Below are 8,620 nucleotides of genomic sequence, written 5' to 3' on the forward strand. Positions count from 1 at the left end.
TAGTTACCGTCAACGCTGACTCATAGTGACTCTACAAAGAATAGATCTAAATATATATCTATATATATGTATGGGAACTCTAGTGGTCTAGTGGCAAGAAGTTGCGCTGAAGTCCCAAAAGCCCGCAGTTCAAGGCCACCAGCTGTTCCGTGCAGGAAGGATGGCCAGTCTCCTCTCGTGAAATTAACTGCCTCTGAAAACTTGCTGGAAAGTCAGATATGGGTTGGTTCCGACTGGACGGGACAGCTCATGCTGGCCCTCTAGTGGGTTTTCAGAGGCTGTAAATCACATGGGAGGAGATTGTACATCTTTTCCAGCGGAGCTTCTGGTGAGTTCAAACTACCTAATTTTGGGTTGGCAGTGCAGCTTTTTATCCATTAGGCCACTAGATCTCTCTATATACATATACACATATATACATAGATGTTGTTGTTGTTGTACTTATGGGCTGTCGAGTTGCCTATGTGCCTCATAGCGACCCTATGCACAACAGCTCTGAACCCTGCGCTATCCTGAGCCACTCTCACTGACTCCGACACACCTAACCCCATGGCCCCAGTTATCGTGTCAATCCATCTCATTTGGGACCTTCCTGTGCTGCCCCTCCACCCTTGCAAGTATGATGTCCTTCTTCAGGGACTAGTATCTCCTGGCCACATGCTCAAAGTATGTGAGATAGAGCTTCAAAATCCTTGCCTCCAAGGAGAAACTGGGTTACACCCTCTCCAAGACAGACCTATTTGTTTTCCTGGAAGTCCACGGTATGTATGTGTTCAATCTCTTCCCCAGCACTACAACTCAAAAGCATCGATTCTAAATTTATTTTATTTCATTATTTTTTGTACGTACTGTCAAATCAGATCTGACTGGTACAGGAGGAGATTGTTCCTCCTTCTCCAGCAGAGCATCTGGTGGATTTGAACTGTGCACCTCTGAGACTGTAGTTGCAGCTTCTTGCCACTAGGCCACCAGAGCTCGCCAAAAGCATCGATTCTTCTGCCATCCTTAGTCATTGTCCAACTCTCTGATGTATAGCAAGTAATTGTGAAGACCATGGCCTGGTCAGGTGTACCGTAGCCTCTAGTCTGACATAAACTATGAAAAAGTTCCACTGCCATCTAGTTGGAACTGATTCATAGTTAACCCTCCCATGGGTTTTCAGGTGCTGTAAATAACACGGGAAGGAATTGTCCATCTTTCTCTCTCAGAGGTGTTGGTGGGTTCAAACTGCCTTTGGGATAACAGTGAAACTTCTACTGATTAAGCCACTAGAATTCCCTCCTTCTATATCTAGATCTCTCTATCTATAATCTATATCTGTCTACCTTGTTGTTAATGAGCTTGTGACTCATAGCGACCATATGTACAACAGCTCTGAACTCTGCTCTATTCTGAGCCAACCTTACTATCTCTGACATACCTACCCCCAGTACTCCAATCACTGTGTCAATTCATCTCATTGAGGATCTTCCTCTCTTGTGCTATCCTGCCATCCTCCGGGGCATGATGTCTCTCTCCAAGGACTGGTCCCTTCTTACAACATGCTCAGAGTATGTCAGTCAGAGCTTCAGAACCCTTGCTTTCAAGGAGCAGTCTGGTTTTGCTCTCTCCTGGATAAACCTGTTTGTTCTCCTAGCAGTCCATGGTATATTCAACACTCTTCTCCAGCATCACAGCTCAAAGGCATCGATTTTCCTATCATCTGTAGTCATTGTCCAGCTTTCTGATGCATAGCAAGCAATTATGAATGCCATGGCTTGTATCAGGTGCACCTTAGTCTCCAGATTGACATCATTGCACTTTAGTACTCTGGAGAGGTTCCTGACAGCAGACTTTCCCAATGCAATTAACCTTTCGATTTCCTGGCTGCTGGTACCAAGAGCATTGATCGTGGAGCCAAGCAAAGTTAACAATCTCAATATCTTCATCCTTTTATTATGATGCTGCCAATCGGCCTAGAGAATCTTTTTTTTTCCATGATGTTGAGCTTCAAATCCATGTTTAAGCCTGAAATCCTTGACCTTCTGCAGCAAGTGCTTCAGGTCCTACTCAGTTTCAGCAAGCAATGTTGTGTCATCTGCATAATTCTGGTTGTTGATGAATCTTCCTTTAATCCTGATGCCACATTCCTCCTCACAGAGGATGATTATGTTCTGTATATAGATTGAAAAGGTATGAGATAGGACACATCCCTTGCATACACCCTTCCTGATTTTGAACCATGCAGTGTTTCCTTGTTCTATTCTGACGACTGCCTCCTGGTCCAAGTATAGGTTTCACATTAGCACAATCAAGTGTTCTAGGATTTCCATTCTTCTCAGAGTCAGCCACAGTTTGTTGTTATCTACACAGTTAAATGCCTTTGCATAATCAATGAAACACAGATATCTCTGGTACTCTGTGCTTATAGCCAAGACCCATCTAACATTATAAGCCATATATCCAATACCATGGCCTCTTCTAAACCCAGCCTGTACGTCTGGCTGTTCTCTGTTGATGTGCTGTTTCAATCATTTTTGGAGAATTTGCTTGCATGTGATATTAATGATATTGTTCAATAATTTCTTCCCTCTGTCAGGTCACCTTTCTTTGGAATGGGAACAAATATGGATCTCTTCCAGTCAGATGGCCAGGGGGTTGTCCTCCAGATTTCTTGGCACAACTTGGTGAAAGCATTCAAGGCAGTGTTTGTTTGTTGAAATATGTCTATTGGTATGCATCAATTCCTGGGGACTTGTCTTTTTTAAATTCCTTCTGAGTAGCTTGAATTTCTTCATCACCACAGGCTCTTGTTCATATGTTGTTTCATGAAATTCTTCTGTATCAGCAGTTCCTTTTGGTACAGTGACTCTTTGGACAGAAGACTCTTCCATTTTCTTTGAATCATTTAAAAGCTTCCTGGATAATTTAATATTCTGCCCAAAACATCCTTAAGTATTGCAACTCAAGGCTTAAATTTGTTCTTCAGTTCCTTCAGCTTAAGAAACGCTGAGCGAGTTTGGCCTTTTTGATTTTCTGACTCCAGCTCCTTTGCACATTTTGTTGTAATACTTTGCTTTGTCTTCTGATGCTGCCCTTTGTAATCTTCTGTTCAGCTCCTTAATTTGTTGATTTCTTCCCTTTGCTTTGGCTTCTTGGTGTTCTAGTGCAATATTCTGAGTCTTTTCTTCCTCCTCTGTCTTTATAATGATCTTTTGCATTCTTCCTGGATGATATTCTTGATATCCTCCCATAGCTCATCTGATCTTCGCTCATTAGTGTTCAAGGCTCCAAACATGTTCCTGAGATGGTTTTGAAATTAGAGTGGGATAGACTCAAGGTCGAATTTTGGTTCCTGTGGACTTGATTTAACCTTCTTTAGCTTCACCTTGAACTTGCATATATTCAACATGTTGCACATGTTGATGATCTGTTCCACAGTCATCACCTGGCCTAGTTTTCACAGCTGATACTGAGCTTCTCCAGTGATTCTTTCCACAAATGTAATTGATCTGATGCCTATGCATACCATCAGGTGAAATCCATACGTATAGTTTGTTTTTATGTTTCTTATAAAAAGTATTTGCAAAGAATCACTGTATTTATGTTGGGCTCTAGTGGCCTGGTGGTAAGAAGCTGTGCTGCAATTCCAAAGGCAATTGGTTTGAAACGACTAGCTGCTTTATTGGAGAAGGATAGGCAATCTCCTCCTGTGCAATTTACTGCCTTCAAAAACAAACTGGAGGGTCAGCTATGGGTCAGTTTTGACTCAACAGTATATAGCAACAATATATGGCAAGTACATTATAATAAGTAATCATTACAACAACAACCTTATCAGGTTAAGATTGTCACCCTTATATTAGGGATAAAGAAACTGAGGCTTAGACAATTAAGTGACTTGCTTAAGGTCTCAATAAGTGGCAAAGCTGGACTCTGAGTGCAGGTCTGACTCTACTACTCATCCACCCATCTTCCCAGGGATAATCAAGGGGAGTTTCCTGGAGGGGAATCATAATGCCACAGCTATTTCTGGGTAGGAGATAGGCTATCAGGAAATCTGTGGAGGGAGCAACTGAGGCAGCTGTATCCCCTTCTCTAAGACTGTACCCCATCTGGAGACCTGAGCCCCCTGACTCGGGAACCCCCTCCTTCTCCCATGGTGAAGAAGCAGAGGAGGAAGAAATTGACAACACCATCTAAGACTGAAGGCTCCACCGGGCAGGCTGAAGGTGAGGCCCTGGTGGGCAGGTTCACTCCCACCTTGATTCCTCACCCCTAACTCCACATCCCTGGCCTAGCTCCTTCAGGAGGAGAAAAGTGCCCGAGCTGAGTACTTGACTCTCATTACCACTTTGCATGCAATTAAATGAAAAATGGATAGACATCCTCAGCTCTTGGCCTTCCTTCCCTCTTCCCAAATGAAGCCTTTTCCTCCCTGGCCCCAAGCCTCTATTCTCAGGGAACCCTATGAATCTCTGGCTCCTACTCTCTCTCCTAATATCCCTAGTGGATGCTGCCTATATTCTCAGTCCCATGCCCCCTGTACCAAGCAGCCTCACACCTGTCCTATGACTCCAGTGATTCAGTCCCCTTTCATTGCCTCCCCCCTCCCCGCTCTTGGGTTCTGTGAACACCCAGCCTCTGCTCCCAGTAACTTCCAGTGATTACCAAGTTCTCAATAGTCTTTGACCACAGTGATCCCAATTCTTACCACTCCCCTCCCCACTGTGAGTCTCAGGTCCCAGTGACTTCTCCCAAGTCCTAAAGTCCTGCATCCCAGGCCTGGGTCTCTTCCTGTCCCCTTCCCCATGCTCACTCAGACCTGACCCTCCCTCCTGCTCCCAGAGACCTGGGTTCTCACTGGCCATGACACCCTTCTCCACCGCCCCTGCTCTGCTGGGTGCTCAGACCCAGGTTCCAGTTCTGCCTACTCTCCTGGCTCTTGGCTTCTGCTCCACTCTGCTCTGGGGCCACTGACTTTCGTTCTGCTTTTTCTCCCCATCTGTCTGTCCTGCTCTGTCTCTGGCACCCTCTGTCACTGTCTCTCTCCATCTCTTCGACTGCCTCTCTTTTTCTCCTTTCTTGGTCTCTCCTTCCTTGTTCCTTTCTCCATCCTATCTCTAACTCCTCCGCTTCGGGAAACCAGCCAAGCGCAAAATGTGGAAACTAAAATCCTTTGGTAGTTTAAGAAATATTTATAAAGCAGGTAACAAGTGGGGAGCCGTGAGGGGTGCTCAGCTGGGGTGCAGACGGGTGGGGGTGCCCCTGCCTCTCCTTGCATGTGCTCGGGCTTCCTGCTGTCTCCCACCCTCTGCTTCCCCCCACCCCCAACTGCCCCTCTCCCAGGGGCTTGGGATGGACATCAGGGAGGAAGGGTTTGGGGAAGGCTGCCCCAACATGAACCCTCGCTTATGACCCCATTCCATCCCCCACCCAGAGGAAAACTTTGAGTTCCTGATCGTGTCCAGCACTGGCCAGACGTGGCACTTCGAGGCAGCCAGTTTTGAGGAGCGGGATGCCTGGGTCCAGGCTATCGAAAGTCAGATCCTTGCCAGTCTGCAATGCTGTGAAAGCAGCAAGGTCAAGGTAATGGTGGGAGGGAAGCAGGGATGAATGCCAAAAGACTTTGGAGAGGGGCTCTGAGGGGACAACAGTGCTAATCCCACTCTTTTCCGCAGCTGCACACCGACAGCCAAAGTGAAGCCGTGGCCATCCAGGCAATCCGGAACGCCAAGGGGAACTCTATCTGCGTCGACTGCGGGGCCCCCAGTGAGCACAAGGGGGCAGTGTGGGGCTCTGGGAGGCAGTGTCAGGGCTGAGGAGAGTGGATCGCTGGAGTCTGTAAATACTGAGGTGTCCTTGCATTCCATTCGCAGACCCCACGTGGGCCAGCTTGAACCTGGGCGCGCTCATCTGCATCGAGTGTTCGGGCATCCACCGGAACCTGGGCACCCACTTGTCCCGCGTTCGCTCTCTGGACTTAGATGACTGGCCGAGGGAGCTGACCCTGGTGCTGACGGCCATTGGCAATGACATGGCCAATCGCGTGTGGGAGAGTGACACACGGGGCCGCGCCAAGCCCACACGGGACTCTTCGCGGTAAGTGTGAGGAAACCGGAGCGAGGAGAGACGCTGGGGGCTGCCGGAAGTCTTGGGTGGATGCGTGTTCCTGGAGCTGTGTCCCGTTTTGCAGGGAGGAGCGTGAGTCATGGATTCGCGCCAAGTATGAGCAGCTGCTATTCCTGGCGCCTCTGGGCACCACCGAGGCATCTCTGGGCCATCAGCTGTGGGCCGCAGTGCAGGCCCAGGACGTGGCTGAGGTCCTCCTGCTCCTGGCCCATGCACAACACAGGCCGCTAGACACCAGCGTAGAGGACTCTCAGCTCCGCTCCCCGCTCCACCTGGCGGCCGAGCTCTCTCACGTGGTCATCACGCAGCTGCTGTTGTGGGTATGTGAACTGGGGCAGGTAAAAGGGGGTTTTAAGGCTCCATCTCAGACACAGCCTGGGGGGGGAGCTGAGTATCTCCAAAGGGATCCTGGCGTGAACTTGGAAATCCTGGGGAGAAGGCAAGCTGGTGTTGGCCACGTGGGGCCACATGGGGCCCGCCCGAGGTGACGCAGCCGTTTCGTTTCCTCCCTCCAGTACGGCGCTGACGTGTGCGCTCGGGATGCGCAGGGCCGCACCGCGCTGTTCTACGCGCGCCAGGCTGGGAGCCAGCTGTGTGCCGACATCCTGCTCCAGCACGGCTGCCCGGGTGAGGGCTGCAGCACGGCCACCACCCCCAGTGCGGCCACCACCCCCAGTATTACCGCCACCCCCAGCCCCCGTCGCCGGAGCAGCGCTGCCAGTGTGGGCCGCCTTGACACCTCCATCGCGTTGGTATAGTTGCCCAGCGGGAGAGACACCCTCACCCCACACGGGCCGGGCACTGCCACACCGGGTGGACCGCTGGACAGATGCACCCACTCACCTTTCCAATCTGCACCCTGCCCCACGGGAGCACTTCCTCCCCCCACTAGGGCACAACCCCCACCTCCCAAAGGACACAAACCCATCTCCCGCTCCCCAGCAAGGCATGGAGACCCCAGCTCAACACGCCCCCTCTTCACTGTTTCCACACGGATTCCTCTGGGTCAGCTCCTGGGGTGTTTTGCGGAAGGGCATGTTACCGGCCCCTGGGCTCTGGGAACTGCCTGCTTGCACCCCTAGGGGAGGGGGAAAAGACCCAGTCCTGCCTGTGCTCGACAATCCTAGGCGGGAACCCAAACCCAGGCTGGCTCCTGGGGCGACGCCACGCCAAAGGGAGGGGTTAGTACCTGCGAGAGCAAGTCCAGGGACTTGGAGCCACGATGGGGGACCTCCAGCCTTCCATGCTGATCTCACTGCCGAGTGAAGGGGGAAGGGCAGAGTGGGGCAGGACCCCTGCTGCCCATGGGGGTGGGGAGTCCCCAACCCTTTCCGTGAAAGGGGCCATGAGGAGTGGAAAGCAGGACATCCCCGCACATCCACCATGGATGGAAGCTTTAAAGCGCTGGGGGAGTCTAGAGCCCATGCCCCTCCTAGTCACTGTCTTGGGAGGAAGAAGTGATCTAGCAGGAGTGGGCTGAAAGTGCTGAAAGGGGCCTTGTAATTTATTGCTTTGTTCCCCAATAAGGGGGCAGGGGTGGGCAGGGGCGTGGGGAGGGCGTTTTGGGGTAGGGAAAGCCAAGGGTGGGCAGGGGTGGGGTGGGGTGGGAGTGCTCTCGGGTTGTGTCTGTGACCGTGACTGCGTACCTGTGACTGTGCAGCGCCCGTGGTGATTTGGGGTAGGGGACACCCCGACCTTGGGACCCCCTCCCCCACTATTCTCCCTGTCCAGCCCCTCCCTACCACTGGAGCAGCTCCAGACCCTATCCCTCAACCCCTGTGATCCCTCCCAGCCAGGGCTAAGAGGATGTGAAGTGGTTGGGAGGGTTTCCAGGCCCCCTACACCACCCCCGTAAAGGGGATGGTAGGGTGGACTTACCTGGCCCGCCCCTGTCTCCCTCAACCCAGCCCCTGGGCTGTCTGTTGTCAGTGGTTTCCGGTCTTCTACTTTTATTTTATTTTAATTTCTTTTTCTTTTCTTTTCTTTTCTTTTTTGGTAAAGTATTTTGCAAAGGACCAGGTAATTGGGGAGGGATGTGGCTGGGGGCAGAGGGGAAATGCCCCTTTCATCTCCTTGGAGGCAGGTGGTGTGAATCTTCAACAGCAATTAAAGAGGAAATGATTTTTGCCTAGGGGGTGAGCTGCTGGTCTGTTTTTGAAGGGCAAGGTGGGAGGCTTTGGGATGGTAGGTCAGGTTCTCTCTATCAAGTGTGACAGTACCCTGGTGGAAGTACCTGGTTGGCAGTTCAGAGAAGCGTGGAGTCTCTGGGAACAGAAAAGTCCCTGGGCCCAAGCACAGCAACTTTCTCGGAGAAGTGGGGCCTGGTGCTTAGGTGACAGGTGGTCTCTGGGAAGCTTTAGTTAAGATCAGGAAATAGGGATTTCAAAAATTCATAGCTGCCTACTCCATATTTCAAGGAAGAATAGCCCTTTGGAATATAACTTTCTGATAAATCTATGTTTACCTTTTACCTTCAAAACAGAATTCCTTCATAGCTAGGTGGCCTTGG

General features: G+C 50.6%; 1 protein-coding gene across 3 annotated transcripts in view; it reads left to right on the forward strand.

Annotated features, from left to right (window-relative positions):
• The window catches only part of AGAP2 (ArfGAP with GTPase domain, ankyrin repeat and PH domain 2), a 24,069-nt gene extending 16,015 nt beyond the window's left edge, over positions 1–8,054 (forward strand). The window contains exons 13-19 of one of the 3 annotated variants that reach the window (XM_006897564.1): positions 4,083–4,211; positions 5,129–5,188; positions 5,420–5,568; positions 5,661–5,751; positions 5,859–6,081; positions 6,176–6,431; positions 6,627–8,054. In XM_006897564.1, the coding sequence (XP_006897626.1) occupies positions 4,083–4,211; positions 5,129–5,188; positions 5,420–5,568; positions 5,661–5,751; positions 5,859–6,081; positions 6,176–6,431; positions 6,627–6,869 (1,151 nt within the window). In that variant the 3' untranslated portion in view covers positions 6,870–8,054. The remainder of the gene's footprint in view (positions 1–4,082; positions 4,212–5,128; positions 5,189–5,419; positions 5,569–5,660; positions 5,752–5,858; positions 6,082–6,175; positions 6,432–6,626) is intronic. The other 2 variants (XM_006897565.1, XM_006897566.1) reach the window with 2 other exon arrangements.
• Positions 8,055–8,620: the final 566 nt, after the last annotated feature.

The sequence above is a fragment of the Elephantulus edwardii genome, unplaced genomic scaffold (genome assembly GCF_000299155.1).
Source record: "Elephantulus edwardii isolate Elephantulus edwardi_28Jun2011 unplaced genomic scaffold, EleEdw1.0 scaffold00212, whole genome shotgun sequence".
NCBI classification, from domain to species: domain Eukaryota; kingdom Metazoa; phylum Chordata; class Mammalia; order Macroscelidea; family Macroscelididae; genus Elephantulus; species Elephantulus edwardii.